Source organism: Haliaeetus albicilla, chromosome 18, assembly GCF_947461875.1.
Source record: "Haliaeetus albicilla chromosome 18, bHalAlb1.1, whole genome shotgun sequence".
Lineage (NCBI taxonomy): Eukaryota > Metazoa > Chordata > Aves > Accipitriformes > Accipitridae > Haliaeetus > Haliaeetus albicilla.
The window spans coordinates 12,165,513-12,191,721 of NC_091500.1; the positions used below are offsets into that span (position 1 = coordinate 12,165,513).

The 26,209-nt window shown below is 43.2% G+C and overlaps 2 protein-coding genes across 2 annotated transcripts; one reads left to right on the top strand and one right to left on the bottom strand.

Moving 5' to 3' along the window:
- Positions 1–2,474: 2,474 nt before the first annotated feature.
- LOC104310915 (uncharacterized) lies at positions 2,475–15,113 on the top strand. The gene is made up of 21 exons (XM_069806586.1): positions 2,475–2,497; positions 2,750–2,802; positions 4,400–4,492; positions 5,871–5,998; positions 6,677–6,820; positions 7,482–7,565; positions 8,108–8,275; positions 8,344–8,440; positions 8,537–8,760; positions 9,510–9,663; positions 9,739–9,947; positions 10,035–10,152; positions 10,321–10,526; positions 10,979–11,096; positions 11,750–11,919; positions 12,683–12,756; positions 12,836–12,963; positions 13,777–13,966; positions 14,406–14,547; positions 14,809–14,905; positions 15,040–15,113. Exons 1-21 carry the CDS (start codon positions 2,475–2,477, stop codon positions 15,111–15,113), a joined length of 2,694 nt encoding a protein of 897 aa, XP_069662687.1.
- Positions 15,114–23,800: 8,687 nt separating this feature from the next.
- On the bottom strand, positions 23,801–26,068 carry MSGN1 (mesogenin 1). The gene has a single exon (XM_069806541.1). The coding sequence runs from the start codon at positions 24,594–24,596 to the stop codon at positions 24,081–24,083; it is 516 nt and encodes a 171-aa protein (XP_069662642.1). The 5' UTR covers positions 24,597–26,068; the 3' UTR covers positions 23,801–24,080.
- Positions 26,069–26,209: the final 141 nt, after the last annotated feature.

Sequence of the window (26,209 nt, forward strand, 5' to 3'; positions counted from 1 at the left end):
AGGCGAGATAAGAAATACAGGGAGAGGGACGCAGGCAATTCGACTGCTCGTTAGGAAGCACTGCCAAGCTTGCCTCTTGGCAAGGGTGTTGCAAACAGAAGAACGGCGTGCTGACACGTGCAGCGTGGATATTCCTGAAATCCTGGTAAAGCTGCTAGAAAATACATATGTACACACAGAAAATGGGGAAATGAAAGCAATATTTTAGCCACGAGGGAGGAGAAATATCATTGCTGCAGGGGAATCTCTCTCCTCAGAGAGCTGAGGATGTATTTGCACAGAGTGACTGACAGCTGAACTGAACGATGACCAAGACAAGCAATACTGAAGTCTAGCACCCTTTCTTACATAAAACAGCATTGCAGCTATTATTGTTTATGCTATTGCTATAACTGTACACAAGCAGTGCTCAACACTTACAGCAAACGTGAACGGATACCACAGCAACCCCTTCGCACACCAAGTGACCTGGCCGCCTTCTGACCATCAGCAGCTCAGCTCGCAGCCCCGCGGACATTGCGCTCCTGTGCATCACCCACGGTGACCAGAGTGCACCCATGCTGATGACAGTGGGAACCCGTCACTGATCCAGACCCAGGGCCACAGGTATAACTTCTCTGCCTTTGGCACACAGCAAAGTCAAGGTCCACTACTCCAACCTGTTTGTGGTCAGGTCCACTCTTCCACAGTTTTGGGGTTAATTTTCCCCAAATGTGGGTATCACTTCTGGTCTAAGTGTCCCACAGGTCACCTGGTGAGATAGTTCTTCATTCAGTTTGTGACACCCATCAGTCTCTAGCTAGGTTCCCTTTTACTGTTAGTTTTGACCACTTACCTTAAAGGTCAACAGTTCCTTCCCTTTTTTGTTACACCAATTGCCTTAAAACTGCATTTCACACATTTGCTTCTGGCAAACTTCAGCTGTCCAGGGAAGACTATGCAAAATCCTCCACAGAGGAGACAGGGTGTATTGAGTTTACATGGCAAGATTTTGGTAGCAGGGGAGCTACAGGGGTGGCTTCTGTGAGAAGCTGCCAGAAGCTTCCCCCATGTCTGACAGAGCCAATGCCAGCCGGCTCCAAGATGGACCCGCCGATGGCCAAGGCTGAGCCCATCAGCAACGATGGTAGTGCCCCTGGAAGAACAGGTTTAAGAGGGGGGAAAAACCCATGCAACTGCAATTGCAGCCGGAGAGAGGAGTGAGAACATGTGGGAGAACCAGCCCTGCAGACCCCCAGATCAGTGCAGAAGGAGGGGAGGAGGTGCTCCAGGTGCCGGAGCAGAGATTCCCCTGCAGCCCGTGGGGAAGACCATGGTGAGGCAGGCTGTCCCCCTGCAGCCCAGGGAGGTCCACGGGGGAGCAGATCTCCACCTGCAGCCGGGGAGGACCCCACGCCGCAGCAGGGGTGCCCGAAGGAGGCTGTGACCCTGTGGGAAGCCCACGCTGGAGCAGGCTCCTGGCAGGACCTGTGGATCTGTGGAGAGAGGAGCCCACGGAGCAGGTTTTCTGGCAGGACTTGTGACCCCGCAGGGGACCCACGCTGGAGCAGTCTGTGCCTGAAGGACTGCAACCTGTGGAAGGGACCCACGCTGGAGCAGTTCGTGAAGAACTGCAGCCCGTGGGAAGGACCTACGTTGGAGAAGATCATGGAGGACTGTCTCCCATGGGAGGGATCCCACACTGGAGCAGGGGACCAGTGAGGAGTCCTCCCCCTGAGGAGGAAGGAGCGGCAGAGACAACGTGTGAGGAACTGACCCCAACCCCCATTCCCCGTCCCCCTACACCACTCAGGTGGAGGAGGTAGAGAAAATTGGGAATGAAGTTGAGCCAGGAAGAAGGGAGGGGTGGGAGGAAGGTATTTTTGAGATCTGAGTTTACTTCTTATTACACTACTCTGATTTGATTCATAATAATTTAAATTAATTTTCCCAGAGTCAAGTCTATTTTGCCTGTGACAGTAATTGCCAAGTGGTCTCTCCCTGTCCTTATCTCGACCCAGGAGCCTTTTGTTATATTTTTCTCTCCCCTGTCCGGCTGAGGGGGGGAGTGATAGAGCAGCTTTGATGGGCACCTGGTGCCCAGCCAGGGTCAGCCCACCACACAGGGTGAAGAGAATTAACTCCAAAACAATGAGATGCCACATGATTTACCAGAAGAGCACCGGTTATCCTGCTGTCCCCTGACAACCTAATAGTTAGGAGCTAGCAACCATCAAAATGGAGGGACCTAAGTAGGAGCAGATTTAATCAGTAAAGCAAACGAGCAGATGATATGAATTATAGGTTCCTAGTTAGGAGGGTAAACAGCTGAAAATTAGTTTTATCAGTATAAAGGTGGAAGCCTTTCTACTTAACTCAAGACTCTGAGAAGTTGGAGAGGTTTTGAGTTCTATGCAAAGCTGATGAAGGAGATTTTTATTTGTGTGTGACTATAAAGGAAAAAGAGCTACAGGCAGAGGCTGAGCAAATGCACAATGGAACTGAGTCTGGTGCAGAGGTGAGAGCTTCATGTCTGCTAAACATAAATTGTCTTATGCAAGGCATTAAATATATTAACTTTTCTGTTTTAGCTTCCTTACCTTTCTAGCAGTGACTAACAAAATCCCATTTTGTAATTTTGAAGTCTGGACCTGTAGCTCTAAACTTAATACTAGTTTAATATCCAGGCTGGAACTTTCTGAGCACAGGAACTCGTTAGTAAGCTGTTGTCATAGCTGAAGGTGCTGCTAATTCTTGTTTTCTCTTACAGACTGTTACTAATAGGAATATTAATCTCTGAAATATGGACCCAAGAGAGACCAGGTAATACTGCTGTAAACTGTTTTCACATAACAATTTCCAGGCTTTTTCATAGGTCATATCTGTGTGTGTGTTTCAGAAGAGTCTGAAGCTCTTGTGGCAGCTGTACTTGCACATTTTTTCTGAGAAACTCCAAACATACAGGTGTCTAGTCATGGTGTAACTACTCATGGCCATTCTTTTATTTTATGTACCATCATATTAAGCAAATGTTTCTATCTTTCTTCAGTCTGGTAATAAGCACTGATAAACTAATAGGGACTTTATTGTTGTTCTTGTTATCTTGATCCTAGTTATTGCTATTGACCATACAATATGTAAGGTCTTCTAAATGCTATAAAGATATCAGTGTTTTGCCTGAGAAGAAACAGTTTTCTTAACCAAAACTGCTGTCTGCTTTAACTTCCTTACAAAATGGAGCTGGTCCTGGAACAGCATATATAGAGAGCTGGTTCTAGGATTGTCTGCCCTACTTGCTGCAGGTGCTGTATAAATATGTTAGCACTTACCAAAGATCAAAGTAAAAAGATACTGGAGGAGGTTTTATCCAGCTTGGAGCAATTATATAGCTTCTGCACTGAATCAAGCTGGTAGCTTGGATTGTGGGCAGAATAAGGTCATGCTCACCAGCATCTGTCTGATGTTTCCTAGTATGACCATCTCTGACATGGGAGTTGCATTTAAGGGTATAGTGCTGAACTCTAGCAAAAAGAATCCTCTCAGCCCTTGAAATGCACAATTACTATAAAAAGTCTAGTTGGCATTAGCTCACTATGTCATAGAAACTTCTGTTTGAAATAACAAATCCCAGTTTATTAGAAATATGTCAAACGAAAAGTCTTCTCTGGTCTCTAGTCCTACATTTAGAAGAGTTTATACCTGCTTCCTGCCTTTCAGAGGTCTGGCAGCCATAGCCTGGTTTATGCTGTGGTGATAGCTTGGGACCTGAGCTTCTCAAGCCATCTTTGCCCCCCTGTGGTCCTTTCCCAGCATGAGCCAGCTAGCTCCTTGTACTGGTACTTGGGCAGGTGAAGGGGGTATGCTGATGGGTAGCTGGTGTGGCTCTTCCCCACCCAGATTTGACTTGTGGCTTCTCTTGTGAATAGGTATGTATGGGGTTTTTGGTTTTGCAGTTTGTTTGTGGGGTTTTGTTGGTTGGATTTTTTTGGTTTAGGGGCTGCTTTTTTCCTCTTTTCAGGAGGGTGGGGGGAATGACACTTTCCTGTTCTGTTTTGTTCCATTTAAGTTGTTCAGATTTGGGCAGCCAATTTAGTACTTTTTTGACCCTGTTCCAAAATCCTGTTTCCATGACTGGCTGTTGCAGGTAGCATTGCCAGCTGATCAGACACAGTTACTACTGGAATACTAATTTCAGGGCTGGCTTTTCTTCTGGAAGTATTGCTAGTTTAAAAAAAAAAAAAAAAAAACAAAAAAAAAAAAAAAAACAAAATGAAAAAACTTCTAACACCTCCTGACCAGAGATGCTGGAATATGACTGTCACAACACTGACCTTCTACAGTAATCTGGGAAGTAATAGATTTGTGTTTGTATGTTACATTTAATCCCATACTTACTAGCCTTTTAATATGTTCAACACAGGACCCATGAGTTCGGAGTGCCTGGGGAACCTTTTGCGTATAACACTGAGTGTGGAATACTTTAAGGACAAATACTTATCTTTTTCTGTTGTTGGTAAGTTCATATAGAAGAAATTGGAGAGGGAATTACACCTGGTGAAATGTTCAAACTTCTCTGAGGTTCTCCTATACTAGAATTCCCTGGATTATTCTATCATAGAATTTGGTAGGTTGGACCTCATTGTAAGTAAAGACAAACGCTACCTTTATTGCTATATAATCTCTCCTGTAGACTTGTGTGACAACTTAGCCATGATTAGGCTTGATATTGCTATCTTTGGACTCAAATTGAAATGCATGTGGTATTTTCTAGGCATGTTGATGCTGGTGGATTTCCCTCTTGGTAAAAATGTTCCCCAGTAACAGCACATAGTATTCTGAAAAGTCACTAGCTGAAGCTAGGACTGCATTACTGATTTTGCACTAGTGGCTTTCCACCTTCTTTGCTTACAGCTAAGGGACCTGGTGGAAGAGTATAAATTCTTAATGTAGTCCAAGAAAAATTAGCTGGGCCCTCTGGCTATGGGCTTAGTAGTCAACAAGCGGTGCATTCAAGTGAGAAGCACTACAGAATGCCCTGGAAGGGCAGAGTGAGATAAATTTTGGGCTATAAACATTATCAGGTGTAAGATTATATGCATAAAATGTAAATTTGGCATTGAACTAGCTCTTCATGCTAGTTCGCAGTCTAACTAGATATAGTCCATGACATCCATAACATAACATCTACCTTTCCAGAATGTCAAACTTGTGTAAAATATGTTCTTTGTTCAGGTATCTTCATACATACACAAAGACAGACACTCTGCAACTGGGATAGGTACAGCTTGAAAGTATAAAGCAATTTTTTTGGGGGGGGGCACACACAAAACCAAAAAGCCCAAAACTACAAAGATGGTTTTGTAGCCTAAAAAAATCCAAGTTAAGCTTTGGTGTGCTTGTCATCCTGGTAAGACCCCTGAAGAGACTCTTTTGGCCAAGCAGGCATCAGACAGAATCATGGGCCTGTGCCAGCCACAGATCAGACTCCTGATGTCAGGATTGACAGATGACAGCCTAACAACAACTTTGACACTTAGGACATAACTGACTGGTCTGTTCTTACTGGGGTTTTTGCCCCTTTAGGATTTAATTTCTTTCCATGTTGGTGTGTTGTTTTTTGGTTGGTTTTTTTTTTTTTTAATCTTCAGTCCTTGAGCTGCTAGTGTCCCTGTCCCAGCCTGTCTGTAATTTTACCTTTCTTACTTTCTGTAGACTTGGTTACAGCTCGCTCTCACCACTTTGCAATTCTCTTAATGTCTGAGCCCAGGGCATGTAGCTGGGCCCTATTGGAGCAGGGTCAGCTGAACCCTGGGGCAAAGGCAGGTTGCTCAGGGAGTTTGCACAGCAGGAGTTAATACTCATTAATACCGCTTTTCACTAATTGCCCATAGATCAATCTGGCATAGCCTGGGAGCTAGATGAGACCATGGCATCGCAGTGTGGCTATACAGTAACTTACAGCAATTGGAGTAAGATTGAGTTTCGTGCTTCTGCACTAAGCTGCCATTCTCACTTAGAGGTAAGTCTATTATAGGCATTTGCCTATAGTGCTGTTGCATATGACCTTTACATGAAAGATTACTAAGTTATTGATAGGTATTAATTGAGGTGCTGTAATGTCTTGAACACCTGTCAGTGGCAAATGATTTAATTTTCCTCAAATGTATCCAGAGGTCTGAGAATATTCCACGGTATTGACATTTGAATGGCCTACAGATGAACACACAAAGAAGCATGTCACATATGCCCTTGAAGGGCAACTCTTCCCTCTTGCATAAGAATAGGGAATTCTCTCTGGCAGCTGTGTTGCACTCTGCTCTAATATTTAGTGTCTGAGACATGTTAGGGTAAAAGCTCAAAAGCTTTGGCTGCTTGTGTTGCTTGCTCACTGCTACTATGTCATAAAGCACAAGACCAGCTATATTTTAGGGAGCTTTTTTTTTGTCCAGTGCTGGGCCTATGCAAAAGGTTGAAGCTGCTCCCCAAAGTATTTATATTGCTACATAGCTATACATCTATATGCATATAGCCTATGTACTTAATGAAGTAGAAAGCAATAATGCTTCAGTATGGAGTTGCTGGCCTGTGCAGAGGCTGGTGGGTGGGTTTTGTAATTTGCTTTTTGGTCACAAGGGTAGGTGGTTCCTAACTAGAGAAAAATCAGTCTAACAAGCAAGTGTTCCCTGTGTCCATGCAGAAAGATATGTTTGTAGTAACTACACAAATCAAAGCATCTCATACTCCTGATATGAAAAATGCTACAACTCATCTGAAAAGTGCAAGTTGCTATTATGGTCCATGGAGTCCGAGAGAGTTAGTATGTGAAAGTAACTACATGGAGGTAAGTACTGGAAGTACTTATGGGAAGGTACTTAAAGTAAGGTAAGGAGGTAAGTACTGGAAGATGCCCTCTTTGAAGCTGATTAGATGCTAGGAATGTGTATTGGAAAGAGAATCTGAATGCCCCGCCATGAACAGCTCACTAGTGAATGCACAGCATGCATCCTGAGTTTAGTGATACATTTATATTATGCTTATATAGCCTATTTGTCAACATTAATAGCCAATAAAGTTGTGAAATGGTATTCAAAAGGTTAAGCTAATGGATTGAACTCACTGAATGTTGTCTCAACAAATCTTATTTGAGGTAACAGAAATGTATACTTTCTGAAGGAAGTTTCCCTACTGAATTTGCTGGGGAGAAACGCAGAGGGGAGAAAAAGGACTCCTCTTCCAAGAGGACATGAGAATTAAGAACAAATTACTGGCCTTAACCAGAAGTAGAAATGGGAAGATAGGCAGAAAATAAAAAGAAGCTGAAATCAAGTGGACTATAGATAATGCACCATGCATGACGACATCTTATGCCATAATTTTTTACTTGGCAGGAGGAAACCTTCCTCTAGGAAATGCTAGTCTCCCTTGAAAAAGACTTGTAGGGTGTTGAAGACATGGAAGCAAGTGCCATCAGCAAACCCCTTACAGAGGCTTTTTTCCTTTAGGTTTCTGTCAGGAGGGAGGTTCCGCAGACTGCAAAAGACTTCATTCAAGATGAACCTGGGGACTGGACTCTTGCCTTTCCAGAGGTAAAACTACAGATTTTCTTCCTACTAAAAGCTAGTGCTACTTCTGGCACAGCTATCCTTCTATTTTGTGTCCATACAGTACAAAATGTCCTTTCAAAAAGCACTTAAGTAAGAAGAGCAGAACTTCTGTACCAAGTGGGTTTAGTATAGGGATTTTATACATTAGAAATAGACAGCTGTAGACTATGTCTTCAAGAAAGAAATGGAAGCTGATTTCTCACATAGCCTAGAAATTGAGTCTTCCCAGTCAAGAGACTGTACAACAAAAACTGTATCTAAGACCCCAGGTCCCGGGAGTGAACTGTGGATCAGCGTTTTTCTTGGACCCTGTATTTGCAATGCAGCAGTACAGTTAGTCTCTGATGCTTTTAATACGGAAAGCTCTGTATGTATGAGGGGGGAAGCTGGAGGGGTATTCCACTAGCAATATTTAGAATAAGACAACAAAACTGCTGGGCAGTTCAATACAATAAATCATTTAATACAGTAAATCTGTTACTTTGAATAGCATGTTTAAAGTGTTGATGAATTTCTTCGGGTAGGCAAAAGCAGGAAAAGCCTCAATATGGCAAATAGTGTTTCATCAGCCAGAAGAAAAAAGGGCTCTGCTTGTGAGCGATGCTTGGAGTGCAGGCTATGGACTCAACACCACAGACACCAGGGTTCTGCTGCGAATACCATACGCTGCTGAGCAAATTCAGCTGGTCGAGGTTGGTATGCTTGTTCCAGCTCAACAAGCAGCCAGGCTGTGTAGGTCTAACCATATCTCTTCCTACAGGATCAGGGAATTACCTTTTCTGCAGTGAGATCAAGTATGTTTTACAAACAGCGAGGGATGATCCTGATGGTGGATACTGCTGTGGCATGTCCTGTAGGTGAGAAATGCGGTACCTTACTCCAATGCTTACATGTACAGGGACTGACTTGCGACTGGAGTAATGAGCTGACAGCTTTCATATCTTGTCCCTAAGATGGTGTGGACTACACTAACAAAACAATCATCTGGACTGTTCCAAAATATATTCAACCACTCTCTACTGGAGCAACTAGCTTTAAGGATGTGCTCGTTGAAGCTGGTGTGGATCTACGCAAACTCTCTACCAAAGAAATGGCTTCCAGGAATTATGTGTTATCGAATGACTTAAATGCAATTACAATGAAGATACCAATAGGTGCAGAAGGTGGCTATTACAAGGTTAGTGACTTAAGTAAGGTGCCAGACAACAGACTTTCTGTTCTTTTTTTTTTTTTCTGGGGAGGAATAATTCTTCACCCTGTTCCTTTCAAATAAGGGATGGGGGTAAGGGGGAAGAAAAGGTATATCAAAAATTCCAAAAGCCCTGACCAAAGGTAGCTCTTGTAAGCACCACTTTAAAGAATTCCTTTTCTTAGAAGCACAGATGGACAGGATCCTACACAGAACTATTGATTTGTTTCCTTCCTCAGGTTAACACAGAGCTTTTGCCTTTTAGTCCTGATGTCATACTCCTTGGAGACAGTCCGAACTGGACTGTAAAGCATGCATGGGTTCTGGTGTATTTTACACAGATCACTTAAGAGAATGGGAACAACCCATTTGTCCACCAGACCATATGATACTGGGATGGGCTGAGACTATACATCTAAATGTAGTTGCCTGGAGAGAACTAAATCCCAGGCAAATGTAATAACTGAACTTCAAAGGAAGTTGCAGGAGAAGCCCTTTCACTGGTGAAATAGTCCCCTGCTGCTTTGAAACTTGGGAGTGGGGGACAATTTTCCAAAGGAAGTGCTCTGAGGTAATCTAAACTCGTAGGGATACAGCAAGTGCCACTTAAGAGTCATGATTCCTGAGCTGAGAAGGACAATTGTTTGGAGCTGTAGCTCTAGCTGACCTTGAGATGTTACAGTACAACTTTAACGTACAATCATGTTATACTAAAGGGTGTTGATTTGAAATTCTAGACTTCTGTGAGCAGTGGGCAGCATGGGGCAAAATACACCATCAACCTGTTCTTGGAACATCAGTGGGAAGATAACAAATGGGGACTAACCAAACATACTATCATCAAGGAAATAGAAACACCATTTGAACAAGTAGAACTTGCTATAACCAACAGTAAGTAGCCTAATGTTGAATTTACTGAGGGTTTTGGTACTGTTAAGAGCTCAGTGTTACTGCGTTCTTTTTCAGACTCAAATCTGAGTGCAAGGCTAATGAATGTGACAGTGGGAATGTTCCTCCCAGATGTGGAGCTTGTGAACTTAACCATTGAGGGGGCAGCTGTTGCTGTACCTGAAGCTGTTCAGCATGGATATCTAACATATGAGATCAGATATGCTAATGGAAGTAAAGCCTACATAATACAAGCCCCACTTGATGCACCAAGCATTAAGAAAGAGGTGCGTACTAAGAAACTGCAGCATACCATGGTATAGAAATGATGATATTGCTTGGTGATTTTTCACTTTTAAATATGATTTTCCTAGTACACGAGAGCTGACATGAGAGCATACACCCTGAATGTCACACTTGCCTTCATAACCCACCCAACAAGTGAGACCTTCACTGTCCCAGTCATAATAGTGTCTGCTGTTAAAGATGCAGGTAAACTGGTGGAACTTGGGCAGTGCTGTACCAACCTGGCTGTAACTAACCTAGCTATGAACTCAGCTGTTAACTGGGCTAATTTCAGCCAGGGATACTGTCAGTCCTAAACAGCCCTACTAAACTGATGGCAGCTAGCATGCTGGCTGACTCTTGACTGTATTACAGTACTGCCCAGTGCGAGAGGATTTTGTGATGGGAGGAACTTTCATCTCATTATCGCTCATGGGAATGTGGACCAAAACTGGCTACCCTTCATCTCAGACTGGCACATGACCCCAGAAGCTGTGCAGAAGTACAACTACAGCCTGAGGGACAATGGCACTCACTTGGCAATCTCTGTCCCTTTCCTTTCTTCCCATGTGAACTATGAGGTAAGGATGCTAGCATGTAGCGATTAAAAGGCATGCTCTAGCTGTGAGATACAAACATGATACACTACGTCCTTGAAGGTGAAATAAAATTTACCTTTGAGATAGGCTTTGAAGGATTAATGGAGGACTATTTTTCTACCCTCGGAAGAACACTTTAATTTCCCTTGGTTAATTTTGGCAGAAGTAGGCAAGAAAAAAAGCATTCTGCAAGCACTTTAAGGCTGAGCTATCTTTAACGGCAACTGTACGTGCAATAGAGTTTGTACTGCACTCTATTGCAAAACTAAAAAAGCTCACTGCATGATCTTCTAGATAAAAAATCTCCTGTGGATTTGACTTTGATCAATTACCATTACCTTTGGCTTGTGATAACCCTTCCTCTTGGTTTTTGAATACTGTAGTTGAACAGTGTGTTTTTATTGTCTTGTTTAACCTGTGATTGTCATCTCTAGGACTTTCATACCTCTGGAATAAAGGCTTCACTTCACTTGACCTTGAAGGATGGCATTACCTTGGCTAATAGGAGGGACTTCTCAATTTCCTGCAGATTTTCACCTTCAGAGCTAATACGTAATAACATGTTGGGGATTAGTTGTTAATGGTCTTTGAGTTGCATAACTAAATCACACAAGCCCATGCAGTTGTCTGAAATGTTTCTAGAGTTTATATTTGTGTGATACTCTATTTGCCTGTCAGATTTCCTACAAAGTAAGATTCTACAAGGCAAGTCAAATAACAGATTGGAGTGACTATCCTGTCTAGTACAGGAGAGGGAGAAGCAGGCGAGAAACTCTACTACCCCTCACACCTCCAAAATCATGAAGCTTTTTTAATGGGCTTTTGTGGTTGGTTTAGGGGTTGAATGGGGCTTTTTTTGGTGGGGTGAGGGGAGGATCAACATATAAGTTAGTCATTTTTAAAGTTATTCATCAGTATTGAATGTACTGAATATCTTGGCTAGAAAAATCCTTTTGAGAGAGTGTGAGAGTTCCTAGGAGGAGAAGGGTAGGTGAAATCATCAGGTTTTCCATGTAGTGTATAGTCTAGTAGCAGTTAGCTTGAAGAAAATCAGGTGTTAGTGCTGGAGAGTCTTGCTCAAAACTTAATCTTTGTGAGGTGCCAAAAAACTTGCTAGCAAATCCATCAGAACCTCTTTGTTGTGCTAGGCTACAAAATAAAGGAGTCTGAGTCCTGATTTGTATGAAAATGTATTTTTCTTTCAGAGTGCCTGCCCAATGGCACTGTGGTTATTACTGCAGTAAAATTGGTAGGAGTTGCAGACCTGGACACCAGCCTGCTTGTCTTGAGGGACAGACGGTGCAAACCCAGTCTAGTGACAGAGAAGACTGCAACCTTTAAGTTCAATGTGAACACTTGCGGAACAAGTAGAAAGGTAAGGGCTTAGTCGTGTGAAGTTTACTCTGTATTGGGGTAGGGTTATTACTAGAGCTGGCAGAGGTTCAGAGCTAGGCAGAAGCTGCAAAAAGGTCACAGCTGACTTTTTGTCAAGTGGTAAATCTATACTCCTTTTCTGAGGATACTAAATTCAGTTGGGCAGAAGTTCTTATTTGGTAAAAACGGTTTTCAAGGTCAGAGGTGCTTTCTGAAACTAGCTTTCAGTTTGATACCTGAATTGTTTAGTAATGAACTTGAATATGAGTTTGCCGTTGAGACACGCTCTTATGCCTTGCAGAAGCTGGTTAGGTGTTGCTAATGACCAAGACCAGAGTGGGTCCTGTTCCTGCCACCTATGTACTGCATAAATAGAAAAAAACCCAAAATAACAAAGGATCAAATCATGCTCAAATTCAGGTCACCACAAACGCAGCTTGCTTCTGCAGGTGTTGCATCTCATGCTATACACTGATTCTGTTAACAAAACAACTGATCTCTTTTTCTCAGGCCCAGTGCCCTCTGTTTCTGGGGGTTTATGTCATATTCAAGGTATTGTTAGCTAATAAACTGTTTCTTCTTGACTGTGGCATAGCTGTCAGCTTTAGTTCAGTAGGCATAGGGCTGTTGGCTGGTAATTTCTGGCCATTCCTAAGTGTACTCTGCTCAGTGCAATCTGCCAGTCGAAGGGATGTGGATATTGTGGCAAAACCAAAGTAAACTCTCATGTAACTGTCCTGTTTGTAATGATGTGTATCTTTCAGTTCAATAGCACAACTATGGCATACGAAAATGATGTACTCTATTTCAGACCTGGCAACGATACACCAGTATACCAGTAAGTGTCATTCCATAAAAGAAGGCTGTCCAAGGTATTTTGGTTTCTTAAAAATCTAATGCTAAACCTCTTCCCTCAGACTGAAATTTGTATGCTGGTATGCAATCAAGCAGACAGTTGATGTCCAATACGAATCTAAGAAGAACCCACCACCCAGTATTAAGCCAGGGTTTGGCTCTCTTGCTCTTTCGTTGAAGCTTTTCAAAGGTAACATTTATGATTAGACTCTATAGAATCACTGAACAGTTGAGGTTGGAAGGGACCTCTGCAGGTCGTCTTGTCCATCCACTCTGCTCAAGGAGGACCACCCAGAACAGGTTGCCCAGGACCATGTCCAGATGACTTTTTAATATCTCCAAGGATGAAGTGGAAACCTCTTTAAGGTCTTTAAGATTTCTAGCAGAGGTTTTCCGTTCCAGAATGCAACATAAATGGTCAAGTATCTGTAGTGGATCAGGCAGCATCACTGACATGTGTGATTTTCCTGCTTGGTCTGGGTATGCTAAAAGTTTTGTGTAGTGGATGTGATGTCAGCTTCTCTCTCCTATCAACTCTAAGTGTTGCTAAGCAGAATTAGCAGTGACTGAAATAATCGTAACTTGTGTCAGAGAAGGAAGTCGCATGCAATACTGCCATAAAATGTTAACTACACTAGCAGAAAGGGCTAACTGAAGCCTGAACCAAACCCTCACACTGACCGGAATGGCCCTGATGACTTTTTTCTACTCCATCCCACCAATACCTTTACAGAGGCAGTTTTGAATGAGCATCTTACTCCACTGGGTTTTTGCAGAAGTCTTGCTTCTGGATCCTCAGAGCCAAGGAATACAGTTCAGATCTTTGCTTTCATTGCCAGTTCTCACTTTTCTGCTATTGTATCGCCACTTGTTGACATTCATACGTTCTCCCAGATTTTAGTATTACTGTGCCACAGTAAATGGTGGAAGGAAGAGCAAAGTGGAAAGCTTGGGAATACTTACTCTGTAAAAAGGAAACTCTAACATTAATACTCTCTTCTAGAGAAATCCTATTCAGAGCCCTATCAGGAATTGGAATATCCTGTAGTAAAATATCTGAGGGAGGCACTGTATTTTGAAGTTGAACTGCTCCAGCCTAAAGATGTGAGACTGGAACTAAACCTGGATGACTGTTGGGCTACGAACTCCCAAAGCCAGGATAGCATTCCACAGTGGCCCATCCTTATAAATGGGTAAGGAGGGCTTCCCTGTTGTACTCGGGAACTGTTCAGCACAAAGCCCCTTACCTTAGGTGGGAGGAAAGGGGAAGAGGACACAAGTCAGCTTGGATGTGTTGTTTTGTCCTGATGGGCAATTGCTGCTAGGCTGTGGAGTGCCTGCCGGTGTCAGCACAGTGGCTTTGCCTTCTAGTGGCAGCTTGTCAGGGGTGGCCAGAAGGTACTTCTAGCTAACAGCTTCCAGCTGGAAAGAAACAACAAGAAGCAACCCTGACTGTAGCCAAAGGCAAGGATCATGAATGGGGGAGGCTCTACCCATATCGCTGTGGCCTGAGGAAAATGCAGAGGGAAGCTCCTCTGATTTTTACCTCCTTGCTTTGCTTAAAGATCTGGTTGAAGTGATGAAGGTTTAGATTAAATACAATTTCTTTCACTTTTTTTCTTCCACAAAAAGGTGTGAAAACAGCAAAGACTCCTACAGAACTGTCTTCCACGAAGTTAGTTATAGCCTCAGAGTAAAATCTCCTCAGCACCTAAAGAGATTTGAAGTGAAGATGTTCACCTTTGTACAAGGCACAACTCTGTTACAAGAGCAGGTGAGATGTCTCTGTGCTGTCAGCAGTCCCAATATATGAGCTTGGAGCGGTGCGTGCAGCAAATGCTGTGTAAGGTCTCAGCTGGCCAGGTGCTGCCTGGGGCTATTGGCCACCTCCTTGAAGTCATAACACTATAACAGTAGTAAATAAAGACTAGCCACTTAGCAGTTTTCAGTTCATTTCCTTTGGGGTCAGTACACATATCAGATGTTTGCCAAATAAGACTCCCCTACACATAATATTTATATTTTTGTCTTGTAGCTGTATTTCCACTGCAGTGTGGTGATCTGCAGCACTATGCAAGAGCCTTCAGGCTTTCTTTGTCGAAGGAGATGCAATCCTGGGAAACACAGACTTGGTAAGAAAACAGGCACTTCTCAAGTCACTCCTGAATCTTTGCTCAGCACATGCTGTCACAATCTGTGTCAGGTAACAGACTCCTAGTCCTAGCGTGTGCCGTACAGAAAGCTAAAAGCTGAAATGTCTCATTAGACCGTGGTGCAGAACCACGTCCGCATGGGCAAGTGTCGTCTGGAGCAGTGCTTCTTAGGAAGGAAAACAACTAGCAGAGGTTGGTGTCAATCTTAAATTACACTACTGAAATACCAAATATACTGCTGTTGTAACATAACTGACTTCTGTATGCCTCTCTTCTCCCTGTAGGTGAATACACTGACTTTTGACAGAGACTAAACGAGAACTACTTAGTTTTATGAAGTTGCAGTTAGGTGGCCTAAGCAAGCACTTCCTGCCCAGACTTAAAAATAAAGACATCTTGAAAGTATCTACTGGGAAAATATATTGATGGTGTCTACTGAGAAGAGGGTCAGCTAACCAGCATGAATGTATCTTTGTCTTTAAATTAGTGTGATGCTCTCTTGCGTTCCTCTACAATGTCGAACTCTTAGTCTTTTGTGTGACTCGCATCTGACCTAGTCTGCTCAGCTAATGTGTCCAAAACTTGTGTCTAGTCACTTCACAGTTGGAAGCATCTGTTCTGGGATAGGGGGAGGAAGGTGGCAACAGGTGTGAAGTCAATTGTAAATCACTTTGAGCTTTTTAAAGCCTCAGTATGAACACAGGATTGCAGGGAGCTTAATGTCAGTAAGAGAAAGTGGTTTTTTCAAAGCAAGTTGGGGATGAACATACTTGATCCTGTAGCGGCTATTGACAGAAAAGCTGTAAACTGTGCATGTTGCAGGAGTGTTGTGGTTCTGCAATGTCAAGTTGCCTTCCCTAGGTGGGGGGAAATTGCTCACAGGTTAGCTGAGTAAGCTGTCAGCCTAAATGGAAAAAAAGCTTTTAGTGAAGACTTGTACTAGTAGTAATGATAATACATGGACTCTATCCATGAAGTGTTAAGGATTCTTCCTTACTAGAGAACATGATGCTTAGGAGCTCTTGTCAGATTATCCTGTCTTTTTTTTTTTTTTTTTAATAGGAGGAAAAATTCTTGATTTTTTTTTCTTGGCATCCCAACAGTGATGTGAAAATAGTTCAGATTCAATGTTGTGTTTTCCTCTTCCAGGGAAAGCTATTGCTTAGCATGAATCATTATCCCTTAGGGCTAAAGGTACAATAACAGGTGTCTGCTTTTTTAACTTGATACTAAATAGGATTATACTACAGGGAATTTCAGTGAAGGCTAACGAGCAAGGAACTATTTTGTGAATCTATTTGCACTTTGTGAAAAAGCATGGTGTCTAAAAGGCTGTAGCTCTGTTGCTACAATACCTGTACAGAGATCCCACTAAAGAGTTTGTGCTGTAACTACAAGCTCGCTTCTGTAAGTCTTGTCTGTCTTCCAGTTGCCTGTTAAGCATATCTGCAGTAGATGTGTTTTTGCTGCCTTTCCTGGAAAAAAAAATCTGCGTGGGCTTCATGATGACGGACATGTCAAGTCCCTAGCTGTGCATCAAGACTGTTTTCCAACAGAGGTGGCTACTGTGCTAAAGAAGTCTTATTCTGTTACTCTTGTGGTAGGTGAAGACTAAAGCCACGGAGCTGTGATACTGAGGAATGAGATGTAAATACGTCAGCATGGGAATAGAAGGAAAATGCAGAACATGTCAAGTCTGCTGTCAGGCTTATAAGTCAGTTAACTTTGTGCTTAGTGCTTTACCCACTGGATTAATGTAGGGGAAAGTATAGCTATTCCTCAGTATGTGGTAACAAGCTACTGAGAAATCACAGGACCCACATATAATACGCTGCCAGAGTTTGGCACCTAACAGAACATGAGTATGGGCGCTTTAAGTGGTATGGTGACTTCTCTGTATGTCTTACATCATGCTGACTGTCTCCCAAGAAATGACTGTTACGCAGTGTGTTCTCCAGATAGATGAGTGGCAATCGTCATCTGCCATGACAGAGCTCTACCAGCACAGCATAGGCTGCCTGGCATAGCCTGAGCCACCTTCTCCCCTCTTCCAGCTGTCTGGAGGAAAAACATAGCAACTAGGGACTGCTGTGAGAATCAAGCATGAGGTTGGGCAGCCTACTCCAGTGCTGTTAACTCAGTCTCAGTTGTGGCTTTCTGGGTTTCTGATTCCTTTCCTCAAACCAGGACTTGAGGACAACACCACTTGGGAATAGAAATCTGGTATTTACAACCTTGTCTAAGGCACCTTTATTTTTTTTCATAAGATCAGTCAATATCTTGAGATTCTTTATGTGTTCATGGGGATTTAAGAGTTGTTGAAGAGCAAGCTGATGCCCAGGTAAACTGTGGCTCTACTCTTCAGCTCTTCTAAAAGCTCTGCTTACTGTCATTTTGTAAAATGGGAAGTGTTAATAGATAAGATGGTCCTTCACCTTTCTGATATGTGGGAAAACTCAAGGAGATTCCCTTTCATAATTGGACTAGGATTTATATAAAGCTGCTTGTCAGCTTTTCCAACAGCATGTGAGATATACACAAATCCATTTGAATATCAGTAAAACCTTTTAAAGACATGACAGTAATAGTCTCTCCACCTCAGAGGTGTCTGTTTATACTAAAATTCAGGAACTGTCTTCCTGGTTATATATATATAAAAACAAAAAACAACAACAAAAAATCCTCTTCAAGTGTTGTATCAACACCTCTTTGCCTTTTAAGTGGATATTTTATGACCACATGCTTTTCCCCCTGTATTTGGGATGTTATTTTTATATCCCTGTTAACACAAGTTGAAAGCAGATCAATCTTCTTTGTTTATGCTTAACGTCTTCTGCAATTTCAACAGGTGAATGATAAAAGTCTAAGCAGAAAGAGAAGTCTGGTGTGATTTGTTTTTATAGGAAAATAGGAACAATAACAGAAGTGTACTGCAGACAGTTATTTCCATTTCAAATAAATGGCAGTAAGTCAGTGCTACAACTAGCCTCATCTCTGGTCACTGACAGAAATGCAGAGTTCTCATTTTAACTACAGTCTATATTCAATGACTTGGCTAGTATTTGAAAGCTTTGTACTGCTTTGGTGATTTAAAGCAGCAACAACTTACTATTTATACTGAAGAATTAAGAAAACTGACATTTAAATTTTCTGGCCCCATTAACTTTCTTTTTTGGTATATAGTGCTTTTTTTTTATCTCAATGTCTTGAGTAAAAGAGCAAATGCTATGCACCTCTATCCAGAGGAAAATATGTTCTGACAATGATCTAATGATTTGGGAAGCTTTGGTTCAAGTTTTGGCTTCTGCCATAAGTTTGAGTCTTCAGCTAGTCACTGCCATAAAATTTCCACTCTTGCTTGTGCATGAGAGTCCAGAAACACCTAAACACAGTGTTAGCTAGATTCCCAAATCCCAGGCAGGCATGCGCTTTGAAAGAAGCGCTTTAAAGTGTAACTAAGCTGAATTGGTCTCCATATAGTACTTGGTGTAGTCATAAGAGAGCAAGCCTAGGCTCCTGTTGCTATGTAAAGAAGCAAAAAGTCAGGGGCTTGATCAGGGAAGAGGGTTCAGATGGACCTAGTTTCTGTCACTCATTAAAGCCAAGCTGCTTTACTGGGAGCTGGGACTTCTCTTTGCAGCTGCGTTTCCCATCCATTAAATGTAATAACAGCATTTGTGGCTGTATGGCAAATAAGTTGGGCAGTAAAAGTCGGTCAGATCCTGGCTCCTTAGAAGCTGAGGTGTGTATATGTTGTGGGGTTTTTTGTTGTGTAGAGTTTGGTGGTGTTTGTTTTTTGGGGGGGAGGGGGTGAGGTGTTTTGGTTCGGGGTTTTTTTTGGTGGTGTTTGGTTTTGGGGTTGTTGTTTGGTTTTTTTTTTTTTTTTTAAGCTACTGCCATGCAGAGCTTGAGGGATGGCCCCTGGCATCCCTAGGCAGAGGGGACGTGGAGCTGTGGCAGCTACCAGATAAGCAGCTCTCCTAAGGAACTGGCTGAAGCCCTTTTGCAGGAGGCTTTCTCCCCCCACCCCCTCCCGGCCAAGCACACCTATGTGCAGCCCAAATGTGTAACCATAAAACCTCTTGGCACCTACGTGGTGCCCCTCAGTGTAGAATTTCAAAGCGGTGTGTGTGGGCGAGCAGCCCCAGGCTCCCCTCTGCTTTGGGGGTGGGGGTGAGTTCTGGTGCTCTCAGAGCCAGGGCTTGCCTTCTTCCAGTGATCCTTTAACCACTGGGGCGTATTCTCTCCAAGGGACTTACTCTCCCCACCAAGAGGGAATTTGGCCTCCTTGCCATCTTCAGGGTGCTTGTCTAGGTATTGCTGCTGCTGCTGGCGAGTGACACGCTGCTGCACCCTGTTTATAGGGTGGGCAGAGAAGTTGTCATTCTCCTGAGTTCAGGTGGACAGCCTGCCCTGGAGAGGGAAGCTGTACAAGTCTCCTGAATCCTGGGCTGACACTCCACCTACCAGGCTTCCTCCTTTCCATTGGTGTGCCTTCTGCTAAACGAAGCAGCATCACCTATTTCCAGCTGCACCAGAACAGCCTCTGGTCTCTGAGGTACAGCACAAAGCCCAGAGCCTGTCCTCATGCTGTTGATAGCAGCAACTCCTCCCTCCAGCAGCACCAACTGCCTGGCTGATGGCATCAGAGGAGTTAACTTGTATAAAACCCTTTACATGTAACTGCCTGCTCTGCCCTGCATTATTCTTCTGTAATAAAAGGGTTAGGATGGCTGTGGGGCAAAAGTCCCTCTTTTCTCTGGCTTCTGAAATTTCAAGCGCTCTGACTCTGTGATCACACCTGGTTTGCCCCCCTCAGCAATTCACCCTGAGTGGAGGCAAGGGCCCAGCTCTGAGCATGAAGAGCTGCTCAGGAAAGCAGCTGGTGGGGTCCTGCCGTCTCACCCATGATGTGGTGCCCCTCGCTCATCTTTTCTCCTGCCTTCAGCCTCTTTCACTGCACTGCTCTCCGCTGTCTTTGGGCAGGGAGAGCGTATGGGTAGTCTGGGCTGTTTCCCTCTGGCTCAATGCAAAGTGTGGGTTGGTTTGTTTTTTAATGGCTGGGAGCACTTGTTTAAAAGGCAAAATATCCACTTGTAGTGTGCAGCAGCTGATTCTGGGAGCAGCAGGATAGTGTAGTCATCTCATCAGTAAACTGAGAATGAAGGACTAGTAGTTTAACCAAATTGCCAGGTTTAGAATCTCAGGAAAACCTTGAGATAGAGAAAAATCTGTTTCAATTAATTAATTTCTGTAGAAGATCATATAATATTCTTCATCCACTTTCTCTTTAGTATTTGAGCACTTACCTGCTGCCCTTTCAGCTTTATGACTAGTCATTCATGAAGTATAATTTCATGTACCAATTTCTTGTACGAGAAAACTGTGAATGCAGTAGAAAACTATGTTTTGGTGGTGGTGGTTTCTTTAGTAGCCATGTTCCGCTTTGCATGTTAGTAAAGAATTTCAATGACATGCTAACCTGGAAAAGGGAGAGCTCTTGGGGCTGGAAGAATTAATTTCATTGTCTGGGACTAAACCCTAGTTCCCTTTCCTGTAACTCTTTAGCATGGAAAACAACTCTATCCCTTAGGCAGAACACATTTTAATTCCTCAACAGTGAACTTCTAGTGACTGTTGGGCTGCTACTTTAGCTTTATTTCCATGTAGATTTTTAACATATTGTGTTGAGAGAAGATGCTTGTATGTGAAAGATGTCCTCTACTTCTGTGACTCCTGCAACTTTTTCAGACTGAGGTTCCACTTTTTTGCCTCTGTTCTATGGATGATTGTGGTGTTGCTGGTGGAATTCAATATAGCTTTAAGGACCTTACATGCAGTCCTGGAGGCTAGATCTCATACCCTTAAGTGGGAAACTTAACTTGGTCTCTTTCACATCAATTAAATATCCTGAATTCCTGGGAGTAAAGGAAAGAGAAAAGAGGAGGAACCTTAACTGTATTCCATTTTATTGGAAAATAAATAAAATTTATCATTTAGTATCACCAGGACTTGTACCATCATGAATATAATAATTCAGACTATTTCCTCTGGATCAGTGAAATGTCTATGCCGGGGGGAAAATTACAAAAGGAGGGGTTTAAAGAGATGCTCTATGTCAAGTAGAGCAAGAATTAATTTCTTTCTGTGAGGGGAGAAAAACCTGGCAGCTCCTAGGAGATCCCGGTTACAGGCAGATACTGAACGTACCTGTGCCTTATACTTGTACGCTTCAGTCACTTCCCCTCACACACCCACGCAGGTGGAAGGAGAGACCCCCTTAAAGGAGATCAAACAAATTAAACCATGCAAGAGTACAATGTATTCTAGTAAACTAAGTCCATCTTGGACATGGGCTTTGGTCCAGCTGCAGCACAGGGAGTGATTTTAGGGGACACTGTTCCCTAAGGTCAGCTTAGATGCAGCCATGTCGTGCTGGAGCTCAAAGTATTTAAAAGTATAGCAGCAGCTACAGCAGTTCTGGGGCTAGGGAGTAGGCACAGGCAAGGTCTAGTTCACTGGCACAGAAGCAGTAATGTGTCCTTCTGAAACTTGAAGCCTTGCCTTTGTGCTTACTTAGAGCTGTTGCTCCACCTTGGATTTCCAGGGAGACAGAGGAACTCTAGAGATGCCTAACAAGCTATAGCCCAGCATGTTCAGGGCCTTCACCTGCCACCTTCTCTGGGATGGTGGGAGATGCTAAGCCTGAGCCACTTTGTAAATCTTCAGGCTACCTCCTGCTGGGATGCTGTTTCTGCATAGAGTATTGCTTAGCTTTGTCTATGAGCAGCAGCCTTCTGAAGCTATTAGCTATCAGAGTCTTCACTTGTAGATGGGTAAACTGAGGCAGCAATGCTGGATGACCAGCCAAGGTCATAGATAAACTAGCAATAGAAGTGGATCCTTCTAACTCCTTGTTCCTTCGCTTTAACCATGACCCTATAGGCTTCACCAGCTAAACAGCTGAAAAGCATAGTCATTACCTGTGGTTTCAGGCATGGAAGATTTAAGGAACAAGGTTAAAAGTCTTCCCAAGCATTGACAATATACCCAACCACTATACTTGTGAATGATGATGGACTTTACCATCACAGAATGACAGGGCTATCTTCCTGTGCATCTGCTGGTGGTTTGCCAGCACAAGCGAGCAGGTACCACTTTACAGCTGTCAGTGACAATGAGAGCCTTTGAGAAAGGACATGGGAACAAGCTCTCAGTTATGGTTCTGTGCAAGATCCCATGGGCAATGTGCAATTTCACTCTTGCAAAACATAATCCAGCCTGACCTTGTCTATGTGGCTCTTTATCTGCTCAAATCTGGATCAGCTGTACAAGTTTATACTGAGGAATACTATGCTGACATTAGTGCTGCCACCTTATATGCACATAAAATTGTCTCTAGTTTGACAATTTTATAGGCCTTTAAAAAATGATTCTACTTATATTCTTGCTGAAACCCTAAAGCTTGTGAGAAATCTAACATTGGTTAAACCAAAACAGAAGCATATGGTATATGCTTAAATGTGGTTGCATCTTGAGTGACAGTGCTACCTGCATAAGTTTGAACGTAGCTGCTTTTTTGAGACACTGAGGGATTTCACACTGCTCCAATATGCATGTACCACGTGAGAAGAGCACTGAGGCAGTTTAGGCTGAGCCTTGGAGAAAAAAAAAAAGTACAAAGACATTTCTTTCCAAACAAGCAGAAAGAGGGAAAAAAAGAGAAGGATGCAATAAAGTTTTAGTTTTGCAGTGCTCTGCTACAGGATGTATCCACAAACCTAAGCCATCTGCCCCACACAGACATGCTGATCTAGCCTTCCTGGTGAGACAAGCCTGTTACCTCCTGGCTGCTGCTCTCTCTGTGTCTTACATCTCCCTGTGGAGAAAAGGTTAATCTGACTTAATTAGCTCCACACAGCTCGGCCCTCGGTTTTGCTCCTCTCTGTGCGTTGCTGGCCTCAGCACAGTCAAGTCTTACGAATCAGTCTGCAATGAGATTTACAAAGCAACCCGTATTTTTGGTGGTGTGGTGAGACCTGTGTGATACCTGTCAGATGAAAGTCAAAGTAACTAAGGATTAAGACTATGTCCTCCGTTGTTTGGTTTTTGAAGGGTTTCATGTGCGTGTTTCACAGGACTGTTACTAGCTGTAGGAAACAGCTGATCTGACAGCTTTTAATAAGGAGACATTATGGTTACTAGAACCCTCCTAGGTTTCAGTACACCTTGAGGATAAAACTTCCCATCCTTCTGATACCTGAATCAATTTATTTCATGTCAGAGGGAAGGAGGATAACTTGGCCTAATCTTATTTGTTCTAGCAATTTGATGTAAAAATGTCTTCCAGAATTTATCAGGCATTAAAGCAAAGGGGTTTTATACATTAAATACAGAAATATTGCACATTTCTGTATATATTAATAAAGAAGATAGGATATAACAGCAGTTTATCTACACAAAATGTCGGTTTGCTTATATTTCATTTCCAATATTTAGCAGTCATTGCTAGATTTTACTTATCTATCAGTCAGATACATAATACAAGATACAGACTATGACACTGATATTTATTTGTTTACGAGCAAAGATGTTCTCACTATTACTTAGTTTCTTGATTTTTAGGTACAGTGGAAACATGGATAAATAGACAATACCCGAACTAACTCTACATGTTCTTCCTCATTCTAGTATTAAAGTGCCTACAAATCAATACACTTAGTATTCTTAGAGTGTTGTTGTCATTTGCTTTTTTAAAATTCAGCTTAAAACCTATGGATTTACTATTGTCCTTATCGAACAGAAGATCAGTCAGAACAGTGACACGTAAATCCTAGGAAGATCGGTTGGGTTTTTTTTTTACTTTTGTATCAGACTAGGTTTAATATTTCTCAGAAGCTTATTATTAAAAAAAAAAAAAAAAGACATAAAAAGGCAAAAAGTAAGACTTCTGTCTCAGCAACTCGCAGCTCAGGCTTTTTAGGCAATCCTACATCACCTTCCAGCATCGCGTCCTATGCACCACGGTGGCCCTCGCGCTCCGTCCTCCTCTCGCGCCCCGCGCCACCGGACTCCGGCAAGGAAGAAATTTTGCTGTTTTTTTGTTTGTTTGTAAAGACCCTGAGCGTGCCGGGGCGGGTGCCCCGGGTGGGGTCTACGGCCTCTTGACGCTGTCGAGGAGCTCCGTCAGTTCGCTGATGTACTTGATGGTGTACTTCAGGGTTTGTATCTTTGTGAGGGGCTGTCCCCTCTGGCTGTAGACGGGGGGCAGGTAGTTGCGCAGCGTGTGGAGCGCGTCGGCCAGGGTCCTCATCCGCAGCTTCTCCCTCTCGCTGGCCTTCCTCCGGCGCTGGGCGGACATCCGCACCTTGGTGCCCTTGGGCAGACGAGCCTGCCCGGGGCTGGGCAGGTAGGCGGGGGGGAAGTCCACCAGGCTGTAGCCCACCAGGCTGCCGCCGCCGCCGCCGTAGGGGGTCTCCGCCACCGCCGGGCACGGGGACGAGGAGTAGGACTCGAAGGAGGGCGTCGGGGACAAGCTGTGCGGAGACGAGACGGCGTGCAGCTCGAAAGGCCCGGCGGCGCTTTTCCAGTCCCAGGAGGACAAGCAGCCGGAGTGCTCCGAACCCAAAGCGTCTTCCATGTTTATCAACGTCTCGTGCAGTTTGTCCATGCCGGAGGAGCGCTCGGGAGAAGCGATGCCCTCTGCCCGCCAGCAAAGGCTGGAGCCGCCGGCGGCCGAGACCTTTTTATGATGGAGGGAGGAAAGTGACAGAGTGGGAACGCGGGTTTGGCGAGAGGAGTTCAAAGGAGCGCCACAAGTGCTAAGATGGAAAATGAACTCCTGATGTGCTAGTTTCTTCTCAATGATAATTATCAACCTTCAGCTAAAAAGCCTTTACGCTGACAGGCGACAGCGAGAAAGGAGGAAAAAAAGATTATCTTCTCGCAACTAAACCAATTAAGGCTGCGCATCTACGTGTAACCTTGCGCTGGGGGGATAAGCAGCGAGAGAGGAAAAAAGAAAATTTACAATTTTACAAAACAATTTGCAGATGTAGAATTTAAAGATAAGGACCGTTAAAACAAACGCTGAATTTAAGCCACTGAGCCCTCATTTCTGTGTAACTGTTTGAAGGCGATGGCACTGCAGCAGTGATCCGTGCTGCCTGCTGCTGAAGTAGTCTCTCGTTATCTGCGTCTTCATCGTAAAAGTCAAAGATTGTTTGGATTTGCACGTGTTATGGCTCTGTGGATTTCTCTTCTCATTAGATTGTAACTAACTTCTCTCTGGATCACTTTGGTTTTCAACAGGAGAAAGGAGGAAAGAACAGCAATGCGTTCCCTGCAGTCTGTAGATTTATCTGCTATTTTAAATCATGACTGGAAAATCAAAAAGGAAATCCGAAATTATAAACAAAGTCAAAGTCCCATTTAAAAAAAAGAAATAGGAAAATGTAATTAAAAAAAAAAAAAGTCCAGGAAATAAAGTGTATAAACTTTGGGCCCAGACAAATGTTTTATATAGAAATTTAATTCAAAGTAATATACAGATTAGACATGTGTAAGAGAAGACTAGAAGCTACTTCTGTAAAATTTTCTACCTCTAGGAATCCATTCTTCTGCCAAAAAAATCCTTTTCCAGCCCTGACTCAGTGCAACAGTGAAGTTATATCTTAAGCAGTTCAAGTGAAAAATGTATATTCTATAAATTAATAGCATTAACAATGAGCGCTTTTCATCTCTAGGCTTCAGAACAGCTTACAGTGGTGATTAATGATCTCTATTACTCTGGGGAAATGGATAAGCAGAGGCAAGGAGTAACTTGCCCAAAATCACACAGCAAATCATTAGGAGCGCCAGGAAAGCTGTCCAAAACTACTGAGCTCTGCAGCTCTACTGAGCAGCTCGGCTGCCAGCCATGAGTTTGTATCGGCCCATAATGGAAGCAAAATATAATATATAATGAAAAGAAGGGGAGAAAGAGTGCCAACCTGGAGGAAAAAGAAAAGCAGGGTTTATTTTAGAGCTTCTTTCTGTGTAACGATCTCTGTGTGCATCGTAAGCTACTCTGAAAAAAGGGGGCAAACGCCTCTGAATGGCACATAGCCGGAGCAAGCTGAGGCTTTCTGGAATACACCAGTTCTTTCCAGTTGTGAAATCCTCACTACAACCACTCAGAAAAAAACCCAATCCAGTAGTCACCGTAGTCATTAGGAAGGCTTTTGTGAATTTTTATGAGTTTGGGACCAAAACGTTGGGAAGTAGCTTGTGGGAGACTTACTG